Source organism: Phacochoerus africanus, chromosome 1 (genome assembly GCF_016906955.1).
Source record: "Phacochoerus africanus isolate WHEZ1 chromosome 1, ROS_Pafr_v1, whole genome shotgun sequence".
Classification (NCBI taxonomy): domain Eukaryota; kingdom Metazoa; phylum Chordata; class Mammalia; order Artiodactyla; family Suidae; genus Phacochoerus; species Phacochoerus africanus.
The window spans coordinates 40453428-40481325 of record NC_062544.1 but is presented as its reverse complement, the minus strand read 5'-3'; the positions used below and the strand labels follow the sequence as shown (position 1 = coordinate 40481325).

Below are 27898 nucleotides of genomic sequence, written 5' to 3'. Positions count from 1 at the left end.
GAACCTGCGTCCTCATGGATGCTAGTCAGACTCGTTTCTGCTGAGCCACGAAGGGAATGCAGTAATTCTGTTTTTAATTTTTTGAAGAATAACCAAACTTTTCTCCATTGCAGCTGCAAAAGGATATTAATTTCTTTAATTTACCAATATTTGTTATGTCCTCTTTTTTGTTTTTTTGTTTTCTTTTTTTTGTCTTTTTGCCATTTCTTGGGCCGCTTCCCATGGCATATGGAGGTTCCCAGACTAGGTGTCTATTCGGAGCTGTAGCCACCGGCCTACGCCATAGCCACAGCAACTCGGGATCCAAGCCGCATCTGCAACCTACACCACAGCTCACGGCAACGCCGGATCCTTAACCCACTGAGCAAGGCCAGGGATCAAACCCGCAACCTCATGGTTCCTAGTCAGATTCGCTAACCACTGAGCCACGACGGGAACTCCTGTCCTGTTTTTTTTTTAAATAGTAGCTATCTTAATGAATGTGTGTTTATTTTTTATTACCTATACATGTGCATTGTGGAAATTAGAGATATAGAAAAAATGAAAAAGATAAAAATGAAACTGTTTTTAAATGTTCCATTTTAAAATGAAAAAGCATATGGTTGCTATGTAAACATAAAAAGAGCCATTGTCGGAGTTCCCATCACGGCTCAATGGTAATGAACCCGACTAGTATCCATGAGGACCCGGTTTCAATCCTTGGCCTTACTCGTGGGTTAAGGATCCAGAGTTGCTGTGAGCTGTGACATAGGTTGCAGACGTGGATCTGGCATTACTGTGGCTGTGGCATAGGCCAGCAGCTATAGTTCCAATTCAACCCCTAGCCTGAGAACTTCCATATGCTGTGGGTGCATCCCTAAAAAGACAAAAAAAAGCCATAGTTTTAAAAAATGTAGGAGTTCCCGTTGTGGCACAGTGGGTTAAGAACTCGACATAGAGTCCATGAGGATGTGGGTTCAATCCCTGGCTTCACTCAGTGGGTTAAGGATCCCACGTTGCTGTGGCATAGGTCACAAATATGGCTCCGATTCAACCCCTAGCTTGGGAACTTCCATATATGCCACAGGTGCAGCTGTAAAAAGAAAAAAAATTGCAAATAGATTCATTAATAGAAATATGAGCAAAAGAGAGGCACAGGAAGGTTGCCAGGGATAAAACAGATGTAGCCCGTAATTATGTGAAAGGATTGGTATCGAATGTTGAAGAGACAAGTGTGGGAGCCTGCCTACTTCTCTGGCTTCTTCCAACAAACTGGTGAGGACACAGGGTGAAGGGGCCTCCTGCCACTACTACAGCTAGAGGGATGTCAAAAACACTCTGTTCTGGAGTTCTCTGATGTTCTAGACATGGAAAGTTAAGGATCATTGCCAAGGCACAGGTTTGATCCTCATGCTGCTGGAATGAATGGCCAAAAAACAAAAACAAAAATTTTAAAACCTCACTTCATTTTGCCCTGCAAGAACCATGACCCCAATTGGTTTATACACTGAATACAAGAAAACGGAGGCTAGACCAAAACTAATGATATGTTTGGAATATTCCACAGATGATATAGATGAGAATTGAGCCCTTAAAAAGCTCTGACAACACAAATGAGATGGTCAAACTACATATTTTGTTTCAGAAATAAGAATGCTGGGAGAGAATTTTGGAAAAGAAGCAAAAATATTAAAGCTCTCTGTCCAGACTGCAATGCCGGACAGAGGTAACACTGCACTTGGCTGGTTATCATGCTGGTAGCTAAGCACCTCACCTGGATAATTCTGAAAACACAGCCAGTCCCACTGGAATCTGAAGTCACACAGCAGTTTTAGAACAAACCCCCAAACACTTTGAAACATCTCTTGTCCATGCAGCTTCTTCCCAGTTTTCTTAGACCACTCACTCTATAAAAGTTCCTCCACTGGGTCCTTGCTCTGGAAACCCAACCGCCATGCTGTGAGGAGCCAAGCAAGCTTGGGAGAGACCAAGTGTTGGTGCCAGTTGATAGGCCAGTTGGGCCCAGTCTTGGAGTCATCCCAGCCCAGGTGCCAGACATGTAAATAAACATGCCTCCAGATGATTTCAACCCTCAGCCTTTCAAGATATACTCAGGCTTTTGACTCTTTAGAACAAAAGGCCCCATACATCTTGGAACACAGGCCAACAATGTGTGTTGTGTCTTACCGGAATTCCTGAATCACAGAAGCTGCAGCTGTTTGGCTTCCAATGCCAAGTTTGGTATGTTTTGTTGTGCAACAGTAGATAACCAAACCAAATAGTTAAATTACTAGCGCTACAAAGAAAGTAACTTCAACGACTGGTTACGACAATTGATTCACCTGTGTGTAGTAGAAGACTTAGTGGAGTTCTAGGTGCTTAAGAAAAATCAAAGAACTTTGGAGTTCCCTCTGTGGTGCAGTGGGTTAAGAATCCAGCTGCAGTGGCTTGAGGCACAGGTTTGATCCTTGGCCCGGGGAACTTCCAAATGCCATAAATGCAGCCATAAGAAAAAAGAAAAAAAAAATCGGAGAACTGGAGTTCCCATTGTGGCTCAGTGGGTTATGAACTCTACTAGTATCCATGAGGATGCGGGATCCCTGGCCTCACTCAGTGGGTTAAAGGACCCAGTGTTGCCATGAGTTGTGGCATAGGTTGCAGATTCGGCTCAGATCCCACATTGCTGTGGCTGTGGTGTAGGCTGGCAGCTGCAGTTCAGAATGGACCCCTAGCTTGGGAACTTCCATATGCTGCAGGTGGGGACCTAGAAGGACACAAAAAATAAAATACCTCTGTTTGATTTGACTAGGACAAAATATATTGTACTTTTATGCAAAAGTGCTCTCCAGGGAAAGAGGTAAATAATGACAAAGGAAATGTACTTTACATGAGGAATTGCTATGCTAGGCTACTTTGCCTGTAGGTATGAAACTAATTTATATTCTTAAAAAAAATCACCAGTCTTAAAAGCAACTATGATTATACTTACAATTGGTAGGGGAAATGTGGAAAGCCTTTATCTTGATTTGTTTCACAAAATTGGACAAGGAAGAAAGCTGGAGAGTTATATACAGCACACAGGTGGGGAAAATATATGGCTAAGTACCATAATGTAAGTAATCAGTCCACATGACAGCCCAGGGCTAGCAACTAATGAAAACCAGAGGCAGCTGCATTGATCGGTGATTCAGCAGTCAGGTTTCAGTGCTGATTCAAAGACCTTCAAGATGTGAGTCCTTGGGCAGTTTATTTCAATAACATGGATTAAACTCTCTCTGAGGACTAGATGTAATTTTTTACCTCTATATGTCAGGCATGATTCCTAGCCCACAGACTCATGACTCCAAGAAACAGAACCTTTTCTGGTTTTTACAGTCCAACTTAATTTCTAACCCTGATTTTTTTTTTTTCTTTTTAGGGTCACACCCGTGGCACATGGAAGTTCCCAGGCTAGGGGTCCAATTAGACCTATAGCTGCTGGCTTACACAGCAACCAGGGATCTGAGCCATGTCTGCGACCACAGCACAGCTCATGGATCCTTAATCCACTGAGCAAGGCCAGGGACTGAACCAGAATCCTCATGGATACTAGTCGGATTCATTTCTGCTGAGCCACAATGGCGACACCCTAACAGCTCCTTTCTTCATTTAGGGTCAGTCTCAAGCCCAGGAAACTTACTTGGCTCTTTCTGGACCTGTCTGACCAGATGCCACCTGCAGTCATTTCTCTCCAGAGACACTATCAAAGGAAGGCGAAGGTCCCCTGTGCTCCCAGAAGCCAAAGGTATCTGTGAGCTTCTTCAGATCCATTTCCTCCTTGTCCCTAGAAAATTAAAATACCACCGCTCCTCTGAGGATTGTTAAATGTAACCTAGGAGGTTCCAGTGGGGAATATGTTGTACATATATGGTATATCATTCAACATCACAGTAGAGCTTTGGGCAGTACTACACTAGATATGTCTGCAGTAAAATATATGAATATTCACCCTAGGTGGATGAAGTAAAAAATAGTCTCTCCATGCCCAACTCAAGTTAAGCACCAAATACATGTGCTGCAAATATAAAACTTTGAGTTTCATAATCGCAAGGAAAGATTGTGGATCTAAAGCTGAATTTGAGCAAGTTAGACGTGAGTATGATGTAACTCCACTACAGTGCAATAGAAAGTCGAAAGAAGAAGGTGCTGCTAAGGGCTCGTGAAGTTTGTAAAGATTTCATGGAGGAGAAAGCATTTGAACAAAGGCTGGATAATGTGTGGAAATCTGCAAAGATCAGAAAGCAAAAGGTATCCCATGTGAGTTAAAAAGAGCTCAGTTATACTATCATTTGTCAGGAGGTAAATGCAAGCTAAAAGAATATGCCTATTAAGATGTCCAAAATCAAAAAATATGAAAATATCAAATTCTGGTGAGAATGTGAAGCAACAGGAACCCTCATTGCAGATGGGAATGCACAATGGTACTGCCACTTTGGAAGACAGTTTGGCAGTTTTTTACAAAGTTACACAATGCCTTACTGTATACAATTGTGCTCCTTACTCACCTGATTTGAAAGTGTATGCCCACACAAAACCCAGAATGTGAATGTTTATAGCAGCTCTATTCATAGTCCTTCCACACTGGAAGCAACCAAGATGTCCTTCAATAGATGAATGAATAAAGAAATGTGCTATTCAGGGAGCTCCTGTCATGGCTCAGCAGTAATGAACCCGACTAGGATCCATGAAGATGTGAGTTTGATCCCTGGCCTTGCTCAGTAGTTTGGGGATCTGGCACTGCCATGAGCTGTGGTGTAGGTCACAGATGTGGCTTGCTCAGATCCCACATTGCTGTGGCTGTACTGCAGGCCTGCAGCTGCAGCTCTAATTTAACCCCCAGCTTGCAAAATTCCATATGCCACCATTGTGGCCCTAAAAAGCAAAACCGGGGAAAAAAAACATAGTGTGCTATCCAGAGAACATTATTACTGAGCAATAAGAAGAAATGAGCTGTCAAACCACACAAAGAAATGGAGGTATCTTTAATGCATATTTATAAGTGAAAGTAATCTAAAAATGCTACATACTTCATGACTCCATTTATATTACATTCTGGAAAAGGCAAAACTATGAAGATGGCAAAAAGATCAGTGGATGCTAGGGATTCAGGATAGGAAAGGGTTGAACCAGTGAAACTATCCTGTGTGATACTGTAGTGGTGGCTATGACACCACACATTTGTCAAAACTCAAAGAGTTTTAAGCACAAGATTTGACCTTAAAAGATGCAAAAAAAATTAGGGGAGAGGGTCCCAGGACGGAAGGTAGAATGTGACAAAATAATATAATTGTATTAAAAATATATGAAACAACCTCATTGAAGAGGATGAGGGGAGAAGATGCTTACCTTTGTAATTGTGGAAATAAGTGGAGTCTGTACAGACAAAAGGAACTCTAGTTCATCAAGTAGGGTATGGGTTAACAGTTCTGAAGCCACTTCCCATGTGTAAAAGAATTGAACCATTAAGTAAATAGAAGGCAGATGTTGGGGCCAAGTTTCTTGTGGAGTTACAGATAAGCAAGGGGCAAAGGCTAGAATGATCTGTTTAGTAATGGTTTAGAATTGAAGATATCAATATGAACTATGCTTACCTTAATATAGATACAGATGGTTCTATATAGAAACATTTAGAGATATATGCATATACACTAATTAGTATACACTCATATATTTCCTTACTCTGACACCCCAGTAGCAGTGAGCACACCTGGTATCAGCATTTGGTCTCTAATACCATTCTCCAGTCAAAGGAACTAGGGCCCCTTGGAAAATTGTCTGATTCTAGGGCTGCGGCGTACATATGCAAGACGAATATGGATCATCTTTTAGTGTCAGAGAGTAAGGAAGTGAAAATATGTCAAAGTGACACAAGAGCAACATGGAAGAGCACCCAATGGCCAAAGTTCAAAGAATTTAGCCATAAAATAAATAGGAGAGTATTAGATTATAACCCAAAGTATAACATAGATATTCATGAGTCCATACTAATATAAATAAATGAGAGAATGAATGAATGGGAGAATAGCCAAATTACTTAAGCAGAAGAATTCCAAATAATTTATATAGATACTTTGCCTTCAGGGGGGTATACTTAAGTGTGACTGTACACAGCGTCTCCCTTCCAAAGAATAAAATAAAACAACAACAACAACAAAGAGTAATAGGAGTTCCCACTGTGGCTCAGCCAGGGAGAACTATTTCTCCTTTGTGTCCCTATATTATGTGATTAAAATCACTAGAGTCCTCTTGTGGCACAGCACATTAAGGATATGGCATCACCCCAACAGCTTAGGTCACTGCTGTGGTGCTGTTTCTCTCCCTGGCCTGGGAACTTCCACATGTTGCGAATGCAAACCAAAAATAAATAAATAAATAAATAAATCGCCATTTTCACAACTGGAACATTGTTTTTACTTGTGACATGTCTGTCTCCCTCTATTCAAATGTGAATTTCTGCAGGGATTGCTATTTTCGTTGTTGTTGTTGTCGTTTATCTTTTTAGGGCCGCACCTGCAGCATATGGAGGTTCCCAGGCTAGGGGTTGAATTGGAGCTGTTGCCGCTAGCCTATGCCAGAGCCACGGCAATGCCAGATCTGAGCCTCATTTGTGACCTACACCATAGCTCATGGCAACACCAGATCCTTAAGCCACTCAGCGAGGCCAGGAATGGAACCCACAACCTCATGTTTCCTAGTCGGATTCATTTCCGCTATGCCATGAGGGGAACTCCAGGGATTGCTATTATTTCATTTGTTTTATATGACAGAACCTGGTACATCCTAGGCGTTTAACATTCTGTTGTTCAATAAATGAATATAAGTAAAACAATGAGCAGAGGAAGAGAATCTGTAACAATAGTAAATACCTATTTGGTGCTTCATGCATTCATTCAATACATAGTTTTTGAGCTCCTGTAATATAGCAGCCATTGTTCTAGACAGACAAAAATGTCTATCCAGAGGAGGTCACTTTCTAATGAGAAACACAGTCAATAAACAATATAAATAAGTGCATTGCGTAGCATGCTGGAAGGTAATAAGAGCTGCATGGAGAAAAGGAAGAACAAGGCAGAGAGACACCAGTGGCTTTAGTAAACAGGGTAAATAGGGCTTACCTCGGTGAGAAAGCAAGAGCTGAGTCCAGATGGAAATGAGGAGTTTAGCCAAGGGGAAGAGCCCCTGAGGCAGAGGCAAAAGCTAAACCATGGGGCCTAAGATGGGAATGTGCTTAGCCGAGTCCAGTGAGCACAAGGAGGCCAGTGTGGTATGGCAGAGGAGCAAACCAGGGAGTCATAGATGAGGATAGAGGGGCAATGGCAGGGGGAGACAGAAGCATTGTAGCCCATTGTAGAGACTTTGGCTTTTTCTCTGAGCGATATCATGTTAGATATCCGGTGGGTTTTCTGGAATTTTACTCAAAACCCACCATGTGATAACTGCTCGGTTTTGAGTAAAATTGTGACAAGATCGATTTATGTTAAGAGATAGATGACTTTGGGTGCTGTGTCAACAATGTATCATGGGGAGGCCGGGGCAAAGGGGTGAGTCAGATAGGAAGCGGTTCCGGAAATCCAGGTTGACATGATGAAGGCCCAGAAGTGGTCAGATTCTGGTGATACTTTAAGACGAAGCCTTTGATTTTGAGTGAGAGAGAGAGGAGTCCAGGATGACCAGGTTTGGGGCCTGAACTGGAAGGAAGGCATTTGCCCTAAAAGTTTCCCCTGTATTAACCCATCTAATCTCCATGCTAAACTGATGAGGAGGAGTTCCCATTCTGATTCAGCAGGTTAAGAACCCAATATAGTCTCTGAGAGGATGTGGGTTCAACTTTTGGCCTTGCTCAGTGGGCAAGGGACCCGGCATTGCCACAGGCTGTGGTGTAGGTCGAAGATGTGGCTCAGATCCAGTGTTGGCCATGGCTGTGGCATAGGCTGGCAGCTGCAGCTCTGATTAGACCCCTAGCCTGGGAACTTCCATATGCCACAGGTTCAGCCTGAAAAAAAAGAAAAAAGAAAATACACAAACAATGTTGGAAGTGGTGCCACGATTCCCGTTCTTGGTGACAATTAAGACAGAGAGGTTGTCCAGGTCATACAGCTTTTAAGTAACAGAGCCAGAATCTGACCAGGCAGGCTAGTTCCAGAGTCAGTGCTCTCAAACACTGTACCAAGGTTCCCTCCACAAGAGCAGTCTAGTTGATAAAAGGTTCTTAAAGCAGTGGGTAAAAATGCAAAAAGCCCAAGGATAATTCTCTTATCTGGACAAAACTACTGGGCCTGAAATAGGATGTTTGGCACAAGAATTAAAAGAAAGAAACAGAGTTCCCCTTGTGGCATAGTGGAAACGAATCCAACTAGGAACCAGGAGGTTGTGGGTTCGATCCCTGGCCTCAATCAGAGGGTTAAGGATCTGGTGTTACCACTGGCTGTGGTGTAGGTTCACAGACGCAGCTCAGATCTTGCATTGCTGTGGCTGTGGCATAGGCCAGCAGCTGTAGCTCCAACTGGACCCCTAGCCTGGGAACCTCCATATGCCTCAGGTTGGGCCCTATAAAGCAAAAATTAAAAACAAACAAACAAACAAAAGACATTGGGAGTTCCCGTCATGGCTCAGCAGTTAACGAATCTGACTAGCATCCATGAGGACACAGGTTTGATCCCTGGCCTTGCTCAGTGGGTTGAGGATCTGCCCCGCATTGCTATGAGCTGTGATGTAGGTCGCGGATGCGGCTTGGATCCTGTGTTACTGTAGCTGTGGTGTAGGCCAGCAGCTATGGCTGATTCAACCCCTCACCTGGGACCTCCATATGCTGAGGGTGAGGCCCTAAAAAGCAAAAAAAAAAAAAAAAAAAAAAAAAGGAAAAAAAATAAAGAAAGAAAGGAACAGATTCATGAGCAAGATAACACAAAGCAAGCTGAAGATGCAATGATAAGGATTTATATAGCAGCAGCTCGAAACTTCCAGCTTTCATGGTCAGAGTCAGGTACTCACATCACACCTATTTATTGAACTTGTAAATATGAAGCAAAGAATGCCCCCTTGTGCAACCAATCCTATCTTGTTCCAAGCCCTCTCTCTTTAGTAACCAGACTGTACCTAAGTTAACTGAATTCTATGGACCCTAGAATATACACAAGGTACAACAATGTTTTCAAAATGCTTTTTTAGATGATAAGGGTGTTGCAGGTTGTAAGGATTGTTGTTACATGTGCATGTTCAGCCTGACCTGAGGGCACCTGTCAGTCAAAGCCATGACCACACCCAGCTAGCAACATAGAAGTGAGAGCCCTCTGGTCCTCTCTCTGGGGCAGCCTGGCATAACAGGGTGTGTTGTGAGCCTGTTCCATTGTGATGGCATCTGTTGGAAATGTCTAGAGTAATGTTTGTTCCTGTCCCCTTCCTAATATTGATTGATTTTTGTCTTTTTAGGGAGGCACTCGTGGCATATAGAAGTTCACGGGGTAGGGGTCCAATCAGAGCTTCAGCTGCCGGCCTATACCACAGGTCACGGCAATGCTGGATCCTTAACCCGCTGAGTGAGGCCAGGGATCAAACCTGTGTCCTCAGGGACACTAGTCAGAATCATTTCTGCTGAGCCACAAGGGGAACTCCTCCCCCATCCCTTCCTAATAAACACATATCTCACTCCACCTGGAGTGGAAATGCCAGTATCCTTTCTCTCTCGGGCACCTTTTTTTCTTCCTCACTCAAATCTGATGTCTGCATTTTTTTTTTTTTTTTTGGCCACACCTGCAGCATATGGAAATTCCCCAGGACAGGGATCAAAGCTGAATAGCAGCTGAGACCTATGTCACAACTGCAACAATGCTGGATCCTTAACCTGCTGTGCCACAGCGGGAACACCTGGTATCTGTATTTTCTGTTTATTTCATATTTTTAAAAAGCTTTTAAATACCTTATCTCATTTAAGCCAAACAACAATTCCAGCAAGGAGAACTTGTATTATTATTCTCATTTTATAGAAGAAAAAACAATCTGAGATCAACTGGCTTTCCAAGGATATCTGGCATCTAATGTCCATGCCTCAAAGCTTCAGATTCAGCCTCTTTTCTACACCCCACTGCTGCTTCTCTGCAGTTGCTAGCTTACGCTTTCTCATCAGAAGCTCTCTCACATCAGCCTCTTTCTTCCCAGTCACACAAGCTGGCTCTCTTTACCTCACCCTAACCAACACATTTATCTCTGGCTTTAGTGTCTCATGATGCCACCTCACCCCACTGGGTAACTCTTCCTGAGGTACCAATTTGGCCATACCTCTCCTCTCCTGCAAATTTTGAATGGTCCCATTTGCCTGGGGCATCAAGGCCAGATGCTGCAGCAGCCTGTCTCCAATGTCAGAGCCCTCCTCTCTCCTGGCCTCATCTCTATCACCTACAGGATGCCCCACTCTAATTTGGGCTGATGGCCATTCCCTACAATTTCCTAATACTTTCCTTCCCCTGGGTCTTAATTTGTTATTTCTTTTCACTTAGAACAACTTGCCCACTAACACACAACACCCATTCTGCTATCTCCAACACAGGACTCAAATTTAAATGCCTCCGCAGAGGCTTATTGCCAGGACTTTCACTCATCTGACACCAATCATATACTGCCCTATGACATAATCTCTTCTGCCAGCCTGCAAGCTCTAGGACTAGAGTCTCCACTGTGTGGTAGCATCTTTGGATTTGGAGGTTTGTTTGTTTGTTTGTTGGCCACAACTGTGGCATGTGTGGAAGTTCCCAGGCCAAGGATCAAACCCAAGCCACAGCTGCAGCAATGCCAGATCCTTAACCCACTGTGTCACATGGAAACTTCCTGCATCTTTGTATTTTGTACCACTCTAATGTCTACTACAGGGCGCTGAACAGGGCAAATGTACAACAAATGTACAATGCTTTGGCTAAATGAATATTCAGATTAAAAACCACCTATCCATGCAAGCATATGCAGTTAAATTCCAAAATGAAAGACACACACACACATACATGTAATACCACAAATTTATTGTAATACACAGACAAAAACCAAACCCAAGCTTTGACAATATCCATGAAGTTTTCCACAATCTTCAAAAATTTAACAGAAATAAGGGATAATTGAAGAAATGTAACCTTATAATTTATGTCACAATGTAGTATGCTCAGTTATGAATTCTACTCAATCAAGACTAAAATGTCAATGTTCTACAGATATTTAAAATCTTACATTTGTATTTGCTTATAATATAGACGGATTCTAAAGGATTCATAGAGCTTTATATCCTAAATCAGATTTTGTAGCTGGGCTTTTTATTTATTAGGTAAGCAAACCCAAAGGCAATGAAGTCCTGAAAAGTGGGATGAAACCCAAAAAAACTCTCTGTGACCCACCCAGCCCTTTAATAAAACAAGGCCCATCCAGTCCCACGTCCAATGGTACCCATTCTGCTATACTGATATTTATGTGGAGGTTACTTCTGCCAGCTGTGCCTTCTTTTCATGAATATTTTAGCTCTCTACTCCTATTCATATAGTGTGGAATGTGGTTCCATCGCAATATTGTTGTTAGTTCATAGGAATGTCAACATTTTAAAGACCACAGGGAGGCGAGGAAAGGTTGTACAGTGCAGGTCAAAGTATGCCAAAGAAGAAATCAAATTCTCCTGTTTTATCCTCTTTAATTTTTGCTTCCTTTTGTTCTTTGCCCTACTGGGGTCTTTGGGAATTGTGCATAGGTGTAATAGCATCTACCATACCTCCTCATTTTAGCACAGGCTCGACTTGAAGAGTCAAAACAGGAAAACATGTAGGGAATCCTGACACTCTCGCAGAGAAATAATTTAGAGCTGTTTCTTTCAGCTTTGCTCCCCTGTTCTTTATTATTTCTTTCTTCTTCTTTTTTTTGTCTTTTTAGGACCACACCTGTGGTATATGGAGGTTCACAGGCCAGCCTACACCACAGCCACAGCACCACCGGATCCTTAACCTGGCTAAGCAAGGCCAGGGATTGAACCCGTGTCCTCATGGATACTAGTCAGGTTCGTTAACTGCTGATCCATGATGGGAACTCCCATTATTTATTTTTTAAAAATGAAATTCTCCCCATTTATCAACTCTCATCTTCTCATACCATTTGCAAGTGAAATCACTAAAGGTCACTTAAAGGCAAATAATTTCATGAATGCAATGAGTGTGAGGAGAAAAGGCCATGGTACAGATGAATGGATTAGGAAGGAGACACCTAATGCTAGGAGTGTAGGTAGTAAACACTCGGGTTTTTTTGCTGTACAGTAAGTATAACTGTGTGTTATACAGCTACTGGGGTACTAATTGCTTAATGTCATACAAGCATAAGCAATCCTTCAAAATCAAGGATAAATATAACAAGAAAAAAGCACTACGGAAAAATTCAGAAAGGTCCAAATATTGCTGTTTCTTGGACAAAACTAGTTGAATTCTCCAATAAGAAAATATGAGAAGAGCATTTTCAAAGAAACAAAAGCTATGCAAAACGAATTTCAGTCCTTCTATTACATAGTTCATAAGTTCAAAAAAAATCTGGAATTTTAATTAATTCATAATTCTGGAACATATTTTTCCATGTAGTGAATTTATAACACTAACTATTGTGCAGTTTCTCTTGCTTGCTCTTTATGGGAGAGACCCACATCACCAAATCTTCCCTAGACAGTCTCTGGGCCACCATTTGCCTCCAGTTGGTTCACAAGCCACTCTTAACCCATCTCTGGGAAACTGTATATAATGGTGGAATAAAATCATGTAATGTGTGCTAATGATATGAATATTTATACAAATAGCAAAAATATATTTAACCAATATAATCCTTTAAACCATGACAATATGAGAAAGTGACATTACAATACTACAAACAACAGATTTTTTCCCACTGAACTATGGAATATTGTTTTCTCCCCCTAGGTTTTTATTTTTTCAATTATAGTTGATTTACATTGTTCTGTCAATTTCTGCTGTACAGCAAAGTGACCCAGTCATATATACATTCTTTTTCTCACATTATACTCCATCACAAGTGACCAGATATAGTTTCCTGTGCAGTAGGATTGGAATATGTTTTCCATTGACAAATTCACCTCTTTCCCGAAATACACGAAGTTCATTGCAAAGGAGTAATAGTAAAGTGTTCATTAAGCCCTCAGAACAAATCACCTTGTTTCCAAAATATTTAGTTTCAAGTGCATCAATGTACTAACCTAAAGCATTGCTACTTTTAAACAGTTCACACAATGAAAGTGTTGTGAGAAAGTCTTACAAGCAAAGCTGGTGCCAGCTACTCAAGAGATCCATCAAAAATTATTGTTAGTGATTTTAAATGATAACTGATCAAAAATTCACTTAATGCTTACCCATGTTAGCTTTTTAGAATGGGAATTTAACTTTGGAATAAATATAATGTCTTCTGAATATAGTCAATGAGCAACAAAGCCAGATCCCACAGTTAGAGGTTTCCAGACATGGCAGAAGGAATCTACTGTATGGCATGGATCTCTGTCCGTGCTCAAAATATCTAATGATATTTTTCATCTATACCGGACTTCTTTGAAGATTACTGTACTGTTTCACATCCTTTTTTCATTCTAAAAAAAATTCATTCAACAAAACCTTTAGATTAGGTTTAAAAGCAGCTGAAAAACTGGCTGCTTTAGGCCCTAATTATCAGAAGACTGTGTTTTCTAGGAGCTTTGGGCTCTCAAATATCAGAAATCCCAATAACTTATCATAAAAATACAAGCTCTTGGTTTTGAAAAATATGCAAAATGCACTGAACATGGAAATATCTCTTGATTGTCAAGGAAGACAAGATATCAGTCTTATTCATAGACTTATGTTGTGCTTGAGTTTCAGTGGTCTTTGTTTTTGCCGATTCCATTTTTCACAGCTTTGGGTAGCCTCTGACCTTTGGTGTAAGCACGGTACCAAAAATGGAGGAAGAGCAGAAGAAAGATGCACCCATAACTCATAATGATGTACAGAAAGACTGGATACTGGTACTTGCAATCCTCCATGAAAAAGAACTGACCTATGTGGATGGTGACAATAACAAACTGGACCTAACAGATGGAAGAATGAAAAGTATTGTTCAGCTGTAAAGTGTCACAATGGAGCAATTATTTAATGTGTTCTCTGCCTGCTTATGTTTAAACACTCTCCAGTCTCATCTAGGCTACTGCTGGACAGGGAATTTTATCTTTCAATCTAGCCTCTGTGGGACTTACAGTTGGTAGAACAATGTCAAAATGCAGATAGGAATTTGGAACAACTATTCAGTCCTGCCAAAGGGCACAATGCCAGGGGTGTCATGTACATGTCCCTGGAGTGGTGCAGTTCGGCAGCCCTTTCACACCCTGAGAACCATTAGCCTCTGACTTGAGTACTCGACTAACGAAACGCACACAGGACCATCACCTTATGGCTTAATTTTCTAGGACAGTTTTGATTTCAAACATTCTGTCCTGTTGTTAGGCCATATATATTTTTTCTTTTTTTGTCTTTTTTTTTTGTCTTTTTGCCATTTCTTGGGCCACTCCCACGGCACATGGAGGTTCCCAGGCTAGGGGTCGAATTGGAGCTGTAGCCACCAGCCTACACCAGAGCCACAGCAACGCAGGATCTGAGCCGCGTCTGTGACCTACACCACAGCTCACAGCAACGCCAGATCCTTAACCCACTGAGCAAGGGTAGGGATCGAACCCGCAACCTCATGGTTCCTAGTCGGATTCGTTAACCACTGCACCACGACAGGAACTCCAGGCCATATATTTTAATTGGGAAGAAATAAAAACATTCTAATTAGGGCCCTACTAATATTGTAGCAGCAAGAGCCTCGCTGAGTCCCCATATCTGCACCTGTCCTCCAGTGTATAGATAAAAATATATCCTATCTGTCAACTGCAGCAGAGAAATCTTCAAGAAGTGAGAGAGTACTGGTGACCCTCCTGGCAATGCTCAAGGGCTCTGTGTTCCAGAAGAATGTTCTACAAAATCTTAAGAGGGACCCATTCTGAGCCAAAGTCCAGATTTTTGGGGTATTTTTTTGCTCCCTATGACTAAAAGGCAACATAAGTACTGTGGAAATTCTGTAAAAGTAAAAGTCTACACACAAATAACAATTACACACAATCCATCTTGTTATAACCATAGTTCAGATTGTGACATAGTTCCTGTTAGTATCATGATGATCTTTTCTTGCATTATCTTAAGGAACACTTATGACATTCTTGTCCAGTAGCTACAATTATGCCTCTCATTTTGCAGACAAGGAAATGAAACATTAAAAAGCCTAAGCAATGTTTTCAACATTCTATACAGGTGTGTTTGTGTATTTCAACACATTTGAAATAATTTTAAAAAGCCTAATACAAAAATCTACACGTAGTATACTATAAATCAGGCAAAAGACATATACATATATAGGATGGAATTTTTTTTGAGAAAAGCTAGATGAGAGTAATATAAAATATCAGCTCTGATTATCCCTGGGGGGTGGAATTATGTTTATTTTTCTTTCTTCTTGCTTAATTAGATATTCTCATTTCTTTTCGATCAGCATGTACTACTTTACAATCATAAAAAAATGCTTAAAAAGAAAGGAATTGTTAATAATTTTCATGACTTGGTAATATTCCCAAGAAGGAATTAAAATAATTTACTTCACCCTTTTCCTTATGGTTGGTTATTGAGGGTGTTGTCACTTTTATCATTATGTATATTATATCACCACTCTACACCTTTAGTTCTCACATTACTTTTACTAGTTGGAGGACAAACAGACTTACCAATGTAAGGACTAGATAGGTATGCACATGGGAAGGCTCATAATTCCCTCAAAGTGATTCAGATCTACAATAGGGAGTTTCTAACTTTTAATTTAATATTATGCCTATCAAGGTTCACATAATTTTGAGATTATTTTGATCATAAATATAATTATTTATATAAATGCATAAAATAGTGAAAAGATGATATAAAGATACTCATGCTGGTTAATTGTCTGAGCCCCTTGGCTGCCAAATATGCTTTGTTTTCCATAAAGTTCCTGATAGAGGTTCATATACCACAGAAAGGATAATGATGGGACACCATATGTGGCCAGACAATTTATATCCCTATGTTTTGTAAACTTAGTTCTTTAGTTAGTATCCTTATTCATAAGGAAAACAAGGGACTCCAGTTTAGTTTCACATCTGATTTTAAAGAAAATTAATTACTGGAGTTCCCATCAGTAATTAACAAATTAACAGTGGTTAACAAATCCGACTAGCAACCATGAAGTTGCGGGTTCGATCCCTGCCCTTGCTCAGTGGGTTAAGGATCTGGCGTTGCCGTGAGCTGTGGTGTAGGTTGCAGATGCAGCTTGGATCCCACGTTGCTATGGCTCTGGAGTAGGCCGGTGGCTACAGCTCCAATTCAACCCCTAGCCTGGGAACCTCCATATGCCGCGAGAGAGGCTCAAGAAATGGCAAAAAGACAAAAAAAAAAAAAAAAGGAAGAAAGAAAGAAATAAAATTAATTACTCACAAGCTGTAATGTTGTCAGATATTTTTTCCACCACAAGTACTTCTGGTAGGCTGGTCCCAATGCACACAGTCCATAGTAGCAATACATGACTACATGTACAGCTGTATTTATAAAGGCGTGGAATGTTCCCAAACCACCTGGAAAAAAATTATTGTAAAATGGAGCCATTGTTCCTTAAAATGAGTCATGTTTTTCTCTGAACTGAGATTTTAGTATATTTCTTAATTTTAGTAGGAAGAAAAACATATATGAAATACTACCCTTGTTAAACAGCTATCAAGCTAGAGGGAGCTGGATAATACATTCACTTAGTAAAATATAAAATACAAATCTTGGAAAATAAATTACCATGACTTTATTTATTCTGTTATACCTTAACCTTAGGATGGTCTTATGATTTGGGTTTATTTCAACAAACTAAGTTGCATTACCTTCAAAATATAATATACTGATTATAATAGTAATCACATTCATTATTTAGTGAGCATTAACATATATATAGCACATAAACTACATTAATCTTTTTTTTTTTTTTTGTCTTTTTAGGGCCGCACCTGTGGCATATGGAGATTCTCAGGCTAGAGGTCTAATCGGAGTTGTTGCTGCTGGCCTACGTCACAGCCACAGCAATGCCAGGTCCGAGCTGCATCTGCGACCTACACCACGGCTCATGGCAACGCCAGATCCTTAACCCACTGAGCAAGGGCAGGGATCGAACCCGCAACCTCATGGTTCCTAGTCGGATTCATTTCCCTGAGCCACGACAGGAAAACTCCTAAACTACACTAATCTTAAGTGTACAACTTGATAATTCTTTTACAGATGTATACACCTATGTAACCACCATCAAATTCAAGTTATAGAACATTTCTGATGCCACATTAAGTTCCCATGTGCCCCTTCCAAGAATATACCCCTCCCAATATAACCTTTATTCTGACTTCCATCATCAACTATAGTTTTGTCTGTTACAAAAGGCCTGTAATCTATATTCATATAAGCAGAATTACATAGGATGTATTCTTTGCAGTTACCTTCTTTCAATAAGCATACTGTTTTTAAGATTCATCCATACAGATTGGCTTTTTACTGCTGTGTAGTATTATGTGATGTGAATGAATAATTATGTATTTATCCATTCTCCTATTAAAAGATCTGTGGGTTGTTTCCAATTTGTGTTATTTGAATAAAGCCACTAAGAATATTTTTTCACATATCATTCTGTGGAATCAAATTCACTTTTTCCACTCTCAATGGTTTTCAATAAATATTTTAAGTGCAATGAAATTTTGGCAGTAAACCCACTGGCTTTCATTAGTAAGTTACACTAAGTTTGCTTTAATCACCTATCACTTTTCCAAAATAAACATTTATTAATTGTTGAACCATCTTTGTTTATTGCTTCCATTTGACTTTTATCAATCGGGCCTTCCTATTTTGGTTTACTTGTTCTAATCTCACCATATCTCCAAATGATCGCTTTCAATTTAGAATAAAAGAAAGGACCCTTGGGGGGAATATAAGCAAAGACAGCTTCACTTATTGGATCAGTGTGTAGTGGAAGGGGCAACAGAGCACTGAATTGATGATGAGGGGGAAAAAAAACCTCTTCTCTAGTGTCTCTTTACTAAGATGCACAATCTAGAAAAATCATTTTTTGTGTACCTGATTCAGCTTAGTAATGCTGACCTGGAATTTAAATTTGTTTCCAAAAAATTCTACTTTCTTTATTCTGATATTTTCATTTCAGAAATAAAGCAAAAACCTAATGAATCTGCATATGTTAGAATGACTAAACTCATGAACACTATGACCTATATAGAAAGTTTAAAGCAAAATAGCAATTTATTACATCGACTATAATCTTCTGAGGAAAAATGTCATAAAACTATTTCATAGTAGGAGTTCCTGGAGTTCCCGCTGTGGCTCAGTGGTTAACAAATCTGAATAGGAACCATGAAGTTGCAGGTTCAATGCCTGCCTTGCTCAGTGGCTTAATGATCCAGCATTGCTGTGAGCTGTGGTGTAGGTCGCAGAATCGGCTCAGATCCTGCATTGCTGTGGCTAAACAGTAATGCTACTAAATGCTACTAAACATTTGATTTCACTATAGAAATCAAAGAGGACATTTAAAAAAAAATACCTAAAAGCAAAGGACAACAAAGATATGACACTCCAAAACCTATGGGATGTGGCAACAGCTGTTCCAAGAGGAAAGTTTATAGCAATACAAGCCTACCTCAGCAAACAAGAAAAAGTCAAATAAACAAGCTAACGTTACATCTAAAGCAGCTTGAGAGAGAAGAACAGACAAGACCTAAAGTTAGTAGAAGGAAAGAAATTATAAAGATCAGAGCAGAAATCAATGAAATAGAAACAAACATAACCATAGGAAAGATTAACAAAATGAAAATCTGGTTCTTTGAAAAGATCAACAAAATTGATAAACCCTTAACCAGAGTTATCAAGAAAAAAAGAGAGAGGACTCAAATCAATAAAATCAGAAATGAAAAAGTAACAACAGACATCACAGAAATACAAAGGATCATAAGAGACTACTATCTGCAACTATGTGCCAATAAAACAGAAAACCTAGAAGAAATGGACAAATTCTTAGAAAAGTACAATCTCCCAAGACTAAACCAAGATGAAATAGAAAAGATGACTGGACCCAACACAAGAACTGAAATTGAAACTGTGATTTAAAACTTCCAACAAACAAAAGTCCAGGATCAGACAGCTTCACAGGACAATTCTACCAAACATTCAGAGATGAGCTAATACCTATCCTTCTGAAATTATTCCAAAAAATTGCAGAGGAAGGGATACTCCCAAACTCATTCTATGAGGCCACCATCACCCTGATACCAAAACCAGACAAAGATACCACCAAAAAAGAAAACTACAGGCCTATTTCACTAATGAACATCAATGCAAAAATCCTCAACGAAATACTAGCAAACCACATCCAACAATACATTAAAAGGATTGTACATCATGATCAAGTAGGATTTATCCCAGGGATGCATGGGTTCTTCAATATCCACAAATCCATCAGTGTGATACACCACATGAACAAAATGAAGAATAAAAACCATATGATCCTCTCAAAAGACACGGAAAAAGCCTTTGACAAAACCCAACACCCACTTCTGATAAAAACCCTTCCGAAAGTGGGCAGAGCAGGAACCTACCTCAACATAATAAAGCCCATAGATGACAAACCCACAGCTAACAGCATTCTCAATGGTGAAAAGCTGAAAGAATTCCCCCTGAGATCAGGAACACGACAAGGATGTCTGCTCTCACCACTACTATTCAACATAGTTTTGGAACCCCTAGCCACAGCAATCAGAGAAATATAAGAAGTAAAAGGAATCCAAATTGGAAAGGAAGAAGTAAAACTATCCCTATTGCCAGATGACATGATACTATACCTAGAGAATCCTAAAGACTCTACCAGAAAACTGTTAGAGCTCATCCACGAATTTGGCAAAGTCTCATGATACAAAATGAATACACAGAAATCAACGGCATTTCTATACACTAATAATGAAAAATCAGAAAGACAAATTAGGGAAGCAATCCCATTTACCATCACATCCAAAAGAATAAAATACCTAGGAGTAAACCTACCTAAAGACACAAAAGACCTGTACTCTGAAAATTATAAGACACTGATGAAAGAACTCAAAGATGACACAAATAGATGCTCCTGGATTGGAAGAGTTAATATTATCAAAATGACTATACTACCTAAGGCAATCTACAGATTCAATGCAATCCCTATCAAATTACCAAGGACATTTTTCACAGAACTTGAACAAAATATTTTAAAGTGTGTTTGGAAGCAAAAAAGACCCAGAAGAACCAAAGCCATCCTGAGAAAGAAAAGTGGAGCTAGAGGAATCAGGCTCCTGGACTTCAGACTATACTATAAAGCAACAGTCATCAAAATTATATGGTACTGGCACAAAGACAGAAATACAGATCAGTGGAACAGGATAGAAAGCCCAGAATTCAACCCATGCACCTACAGCCAACTCATCTATGACAAAGGAGGCAAGAATATACAATGGAGAAAAGACAGCTTGTTCAATAAGTGGTGCTGGGAAACCTGGACAGTCACAAGGAAAAGAATGAAATTAGAACACTCCCTAACACAAAAATAAACTACAAGTGGATTAAAGACTAAGTATAAGACCAGATACTATATGACCCTTAGAGGAAAACATAGGCCAAACACTCTCTGACATAAACGACAGCAACATCTTCTCAGATCCACCTCTTAGAGGAATGACAGTAAAAGCAAAAATAAACAAATGGGACTTAATTAAACTTAAAAGTTTCTGCACAGCAATGGAAACCCTAAACAAAATGAAAAGACAACCCACAGAATGGGAGAAAATCTTTGCAAATGAACCAACTGACAAGGGATTGATCTCCAAAATTTGTAAACATCTCCTGCAGCTCCATACCAAAAAAACAAACAACCCCATCAAAAAACGGGCAGAAGATCTAAACAGACAGTTCTCCAAAGAAGACATACAGATGGCCACAGAACACATGAAAAGATGTTTAACATCACTCATTATTAGAGAAATGCAAATCAAAACCACTATGAGGTACCACCTTAAAACCAGCCAGAATAGCCATCATCAAAAAGTCTACGAACAGTAAGTTCTGGAGAGGGTGTGGAGAAAAAGGAACCCTGTTACACTGTTGGTGGGACTGTAAAATAGTGCAACCACTGTGGGAAACAGTATGGTAACTAAACATAGAACTGCCATTTGATCCAGCAATCCCACTCCTGGGCATCTATCCAGAGAAAACCATGACTCGCAAAGACACATGTACTCCAATGTTCATTACATCACTATTTTCAATAGCCAAGACATGGAAACAACCTAAATGTCCATTGACAGAGGAGTGGATCAAGAAGAAGTGGTACATATACACAATGGAGTATTACTCATACATTGAAAGGAAAGAAATACTGGCATTTTTAGCAACATGGATGGACCTAGAAATTATCATGCTAAGTGAAGTCAGCCAGACAATGAGACACCAACATCAAATGCTTTCACTGACATTTGGAATCTGAAAAAAGGACAGACTGAACTTCTTTTCAGAACAGATACTGACTCGCAGACTTTGAAATACTTATGGTTTCCAAAGGAGACACTTCTGGGGGTGGGGGGATGCGCTGGGGGTGTGGGATGGAAATCCTATAAAACTGGATTGTGATAATCATTGTAGAATTATAAATGTAACAAATTCATTGAGTAATAAAAAGAAAAAAAAAACAAAAGCTGAATTTCTATTATCCCAGGGAAGAGTACAATAGGTAAACAGGAAATTAAATACTAGATAGAGATCAGCTGTGCTCAAGTTTTTGAAAGGATAGTTGAAACTGGACTGTTTTATTCTAGGAATGAGAGTCAATGCCACACAACATTTCTGGAAACAACCTCAGCTCTTGTTGCTGTCCTTGTTACCGAATAGATACCAGGTGTGTTTTACTAGCTTCCACATGTGAGAATGAACAGAAGTGCCAACTCATGGAACATACGAGAGAGAAGAAAAACATTATTTTTACTATTGATGTTTTGTAATGCAGAACAGGATTAAAGTTTGGACAATGAATCTACTACAAAATGTTTAATGTCCATAAACATGGTAACATTGAAAAATTGAGGCATGTTATATGTTTAAATGTTCATTATTGAAAGCACTGCTTATTTTTTATGTGGAAACCAGACTCTCAATGGATTCAAGGAGAAAAATTAGAAAAGTGCTCACCTCTATGCTTCAAATAAAATTATTTTTCCCATTATAGAACTAGTGGATATACAAACTAGAAAAATTAGAAAATACTTGGAGTTCCCTTTGTGGCTTAATGGTTAACGAACCCAACTAGGATCCATGAGGATTTGGGTTCTATCCCTGGCCTCACTCTGTGGGTTAAGGACCCAGCGTCACAGATGTGGCTCAGCTTCCGGGTTACTGTGGCTGTGGCATAGGCTGGCAGCTGTAGCTCCAATTCGACCCCTAGCCTGGGAACCTCCATATGCTGAGGGTATATGGAAAAAAAGAAAAGAAAAGAAAAATTAGAAAATACAGAGATGGAGAGAGAGATCACTTTTGTGCCAGTATCTCTAAATCACTGTATCTAGGGGTACTTTGTCTGCCTGTATTTTTTTTTTATTTATACTTATTTTTCAGTGTTGTCATATATTATTCTGATCTCATGGAAGAAATCTGAATAAACGTATTCTAAGGCTATGAAAGCACCTTGTTTAGCAAACTTTGAAAATAGCATAGTCATAACAGTCATCGATTTCTGATAATTTAGGAGTCAAACTGCTTAACAGAAAATGTACTAAATGCCTCTCAATATCATTTGCATTTCACAATTATACACACAAGACACCATAGCCATCCTATTATTGGATGTTTAGGTATTTTCAGATTTTCACCAACAGAAATAAAGTGTCAAGAAATATCATTGTAAGAAGAACTGAGAGGTACAACATGCAAGTGAGAGAAAATGAAAACATAGAAAGCAAAGTAAAATAATGGAGATTAAATCATATAATTTAATTTGTGAAAATGGACACATATGAGGTAATCTTGTTATGAGTTAAAATTTTAAACTATACATAAATTATAAGAAAAAGAGCTACATTTACTTTAAAAAATTCTCAACAGATAAATACCAATTTTGGGCAAGGAGCTACATTACAAACTGGAAAATCCAATGTCCTTAGGCCAACTAGCCCAGCTCCCCTGCGTTCTCGCATCTTCTTCCAGCATTGGCTTATCCATGTCCCCTTATGCTCAGAGACATGAGATTCCCCCCTCCACCCATGCCTAGAGAATCTAAAACTGAAACAAGAGTTCCTCAATTGCAGTTTCTCCTTTCTTCAGTCTTAACACAAGTCAGAATGTCCAATAGAGGTGGGCAAGTCACAGAAATATTAAACCCTTGTCTAGTATGGCTACAGACCTATATGAAGACTGCTGCTTCTTTTTTTTTAAAATAATTTGGGCCTATATTTGATTATATGTTATAACACTATGCTCTAGGCTTTTAAAAATAACTGAGTGATTTATTATACATACTTTGAGATTTTGTTGCAAGTCATTCCAATAACACAAGTTCAAGAGAAGTCGATCTAATAAAGTGACAAGGAAATTTGAGGGAAATTTCACATACATCTGTTTTAGTAATAAGAACATGGATGATTTTATACAAGTCAATATATATCTGAAGCTCTGATTGTGAAAAATTGTTCGCCAAAGCCATTATCGATGAAAATATGTATCACTGTCCACTATAGGATTAACAAAGCAACCACAAAAATACATATAAATTAAATAAAACCAAGAAAAATGTATAACTACAAAATAAGAAGTCCTTTAACATGAAGCAACAACCAACTCAAGATAATAATCATAATAAGGAAATATTTATATAGTGCCCTGTTTGCAGGCCCTAATCTCAATATTTTACATGTATTAACTATTTTTTTACATATTTAAACTCATGAAAAAATTCTATTAAGATAGAAGACTTCTTAAACTGCAGAAGTCTTACTAGTATAAGTAAATCCCCCAACCAACTTCTGCTAATAAGATAAGAATATATCCTTGAGGATATCACTTATTTAAAACTTTGTGATAGGGAATAATTACTTACCTTTCTTTTCTCATATTTTAGGTATTCAGAAGCATAAAATCAAAACCAACTAAAGAACCTGTTTGCCAAACTTTTGAGTTAAACTACTTTTGACCTAAAAAACAATATCAAAACATCCTTTAATATGGTAGGATGCTTAGGAAAGGAGAGACAACTGCAATTTGACACATCTTTAAAGAGCTGTTAGGGTTTGAGATGTGTATCAGTTTTGGGAAATGTGAAAGCAAAGACGACATGGAACTTGAGATAAACATTCTAACTTTCTGGAAACATACAGGGAATAGTTATCTAACTGTATTCCTATAAAACCAAGCATTTTACCATTTTATTTGTTTATTATTTATTGAAAGACATTTCATAGAACTACATAGGAAAACAATAAAATCAAACAAAACTAAAGGATATGAATACAAGCCTATACCTAGGAGTTCCCATTGTGGCTCAGCAGGTTAAGAACCTACCTAGCATCCATGAGGATGCAGGTTTGATCTCTGGCCTCACTCAGTGTGTTAAGAATCTCTGTTGTTGCCACAAGTTTTGGTGTAGGTTCGAAGATGCAGCTCATATCTGGCGTTGCTATGGCTGTCATGTAGGCTGGCAGCTGCAGCTCTAATTCAACCCCTAGCCTGGGAACTTCCATATGCCACGGTGCGGCCCTAAAAAGCCTACACCTAAAGGTCTTACATATTAAAGAGTATTGGGAGGTGGGATCTACTTAGGAGGAGTCCTATGTTTATGTGTCAGATAATTAATGAAGGCCCGCAGTTTGATCAAAGTGATTCTTTGATGCTTTGAGATTCCTTCAATCGCATTTAAGGATAGAATTTATGCCTAGAGCATACAGAAACGTTACCAATTATAACATATGATCCCAACTCTCCCTTGGCTACCTGCAGCAAATTTGACTCCAAACCACCAGGTCCATGGCATGATGGTATGATGGAAGACATGCAGGAAAGTCACTTGACTATTTTTCTTACGCAGAACAAAAAAGATCTGAAATAATTTAAAGAAAATCAAGTTCATATAACATCATGCAATAATTTATCTAGTGTTACAAAAATATTGGCCAAGTGTAAACTATTTCACATCATAATGTGCTATGACAGAGTTGCCTTAAAGAATGCTAACAGAAGCGGCTGATTCTCCAAGGGGCTGCTTAAAAGCTAATTAGTATGAGAGAACTTAGGTATGATGCCTAGCCATGGAAGAATCAATAAAAACGTGAAAATATACCATATGTAGATTTAAAAATCAAAGACATAAAGAATATGATAAAAAGTTATTGAAAAAATATTACTGGTTTAAAAAAAAAATCCATATGGATTTTTGAAATACATGGGAAAACAAAGACTTTTAAGTCCTAGGACTAAAATTCTACATTGCTCCCTAACTCATCCTACCAATTTAGACAAGGGATTAAGCAAATTGAAAGAGGATTTCCAGCAAATCAAAAGCAAATTATTATTAAAGAAAGATGAGAAGGAAAATACTTGAAGAATTAAGAAGGGCAGCAAAGGCACCATCCAGTACCTAGTAGTTTACAGAAACTATATAAACAAAAAGGCAGAAAAGTAAGGTTTGGGGGGGATTTTTTTTTTCCAAAACAAATTCAAAACCAGAAGTAAACATTCAAAAATACTCAAAATGGGAGTTCCCGTCGTGGCGCAGTGGTTAATGAATCCGACTAGGAACCATGAGGTTGCGGTTTCGATCCCTGCCCTTGCTCAGTGGGTTAAGGATCCAGCGTTGCCGTGAGCTGTGGTGTAGGTCGCAGATGCGGCTCGGATCCCGCGTTGCTGTGGCTCTGGCATAGGCTGGCAGCTACAGCTCTGATTAGACCCCTAGCCTGGGAACCTCCATATGCCGTTGGAGTGGCCCAAGAAATGGCAAAAGACAAAAAAAAAAAAACAAACTCAAAATGCACAACACCAGTGTTGAGTTAGACCTTTAAATATCGGACTAAACAGAGTAGCAGAAACACAAGTATTTATAAGGGTATTTGAGAATGTGGTTCAGGGAAAGACATGGAGGCAACTTTCCTTATGGAAGCTGACACTGAGAACATGCAAAGCAGGGACAATGAAGTCAAAATGCATTTGCTTATGCACATGGAGGAGGGTGACATGGTGCAACAGAAAAAGCCATAAACCAGCAACCTGGGGTCCTAGTCCCACTCAGGAGTGGCCTTCTTCTGGGTGAGCCTTGACACTCACTTTCTGGCTTCCATTTCTTTTCAGATTGAGTGCTCTGGGCTAGATCAATGATTCTCAACCCTGTCTGCATATTACAATGCCCAAGAAGGCTTGTTTGTTTGTTAACAGCTATGCCAAGACTCCAGACCAATTGACATCAAATCTCTGGGGGTGGGGCCCAGGGTTTTGTTTTCTACAATTAAGTTCTACAGCACCACAGGGTTGAGAACCACTGACTTATGGCAAGGGTTCTTAAAGTGTGGACTCTGAACCAATGGCAATACATAATTTGAGAACTTGATAGAAATGCAAATTCTTGAGCTCCACCTAAGACCTAATATAATCAGAGATTCTAAGGGTGGGGTCTAGGCATGTGTGTTTTTAACAAGTCCTCCAGGTGATTCTACTGCATCTTAAGTTTGAGAACCACTGGCTTCTATACTCAACTAAATTCTCCCTTTTAATTCTAATATTATGTGTAACAAGCTGAGAAGGTAAAGCATGCTGAGATTTGCTACAAGAAATGTAGCGGTATATATTCTGAAGAAAGAACACACTTGTCTGTCAGGCCCAGAACTGATTCCAGGTAACTTACATCCACATGCCACAAAGATATAACAAATATCCAGCTTTCCTTTGTTTCTAGAAGCAAAGGCGCATGGCTTTCTCCTCTCATCATGGATCCTAATCCATAACACTTGCTTCTCCCAAGGCCCCAGTCACTGAAAGTCAGAGTCGGTCCTCAGGAAGGGAGAAGACCCAGAAAGCGTGGACTTCAGAAAGGTAGCTGGAAATAGTTTTGATGTTACCAAAATTACTTGTACCCCATGGATAACTTAACATTTTAGCATACTTTTATGAATTTTGAAGCATTTATCCTCTTAAAGGAGTATGAATGACACAGTGCTTTGATATAAAGAACCCAAGATAACAAACTATCTGCTCTTTGCTTCCTGAATTTACTTCACAAAACAACTATCATCCATCTATATAATGAGCTCAATTTTGTAGTGTAGTGACAGTTATATTCTTATCTAAACCAGAGGGTAGATACACAAGAAAATCTTTTGACATTTGCAAAAGACTGAAAAATAAAGATATCCCATCTATTCTCTAAAATTACTGATATAAAATAAAAGATAATAGGTCTGCTTGAGGAAGCGAGATAACCAAAGTTATCAGACAACTGAACACTCACAGTTTACTGCTTTCATTGAAATATCAAATGTTTACCAAGTGTGGTGATCACATACTCACAGTATCTAATAGCTCAATAAATTTGGAGAAGTAATAAAGCCAGCAGGTGCGTACCATCTGCAGAAACACATGAGATATGAATTTAATATTTTATATGAAAGAAAATTTTATTTTTTCCCACTTTGGCAAAATTCTTAGGACATAAAATTTACCGTCTTAACCATTTTTAAGTGTACAATTTAGCG

General features: G+C 39.2%; 1 protein-coding gene across 3 annotated transcripts in view; it reads right to left on the bottom strand.

Moving 5' to 3' along the window:
• Positions 1-12020: 12020 nt before the first annotated feature.
• The window catches only part of ELOVL7 (ELOVL fatty acid elongase 7), a 93422-nt gene continuing 77544 nt past the window's right edge, over positions 12021-27898 (bottom strand). For all 3 annotated transcript variants that reach the window (XM_047755604.1, XM_047755643.1, XM_047755523.1), the window contains exons 5-8: positions 27714-27770; positions 25152-25257; positions 16560-16696; positions 12021-14092 (exon numbers count right to left, since the gene is read on the bottom strand). In XM_047755604.1, the coding sequence (XP_047611560.1) occupies positions 13883-14092; positions 16560-16696; positions 25152-25257; positions 27714-27770 (510 nt within the window). In that variant the 3' untranslated portion in view covers positions 12021-13882. The remainder of the gene's footprint in view (positions 14093-16559; positions 16697-25151; positions 25258-27713; positions 27771-27898) is intronic.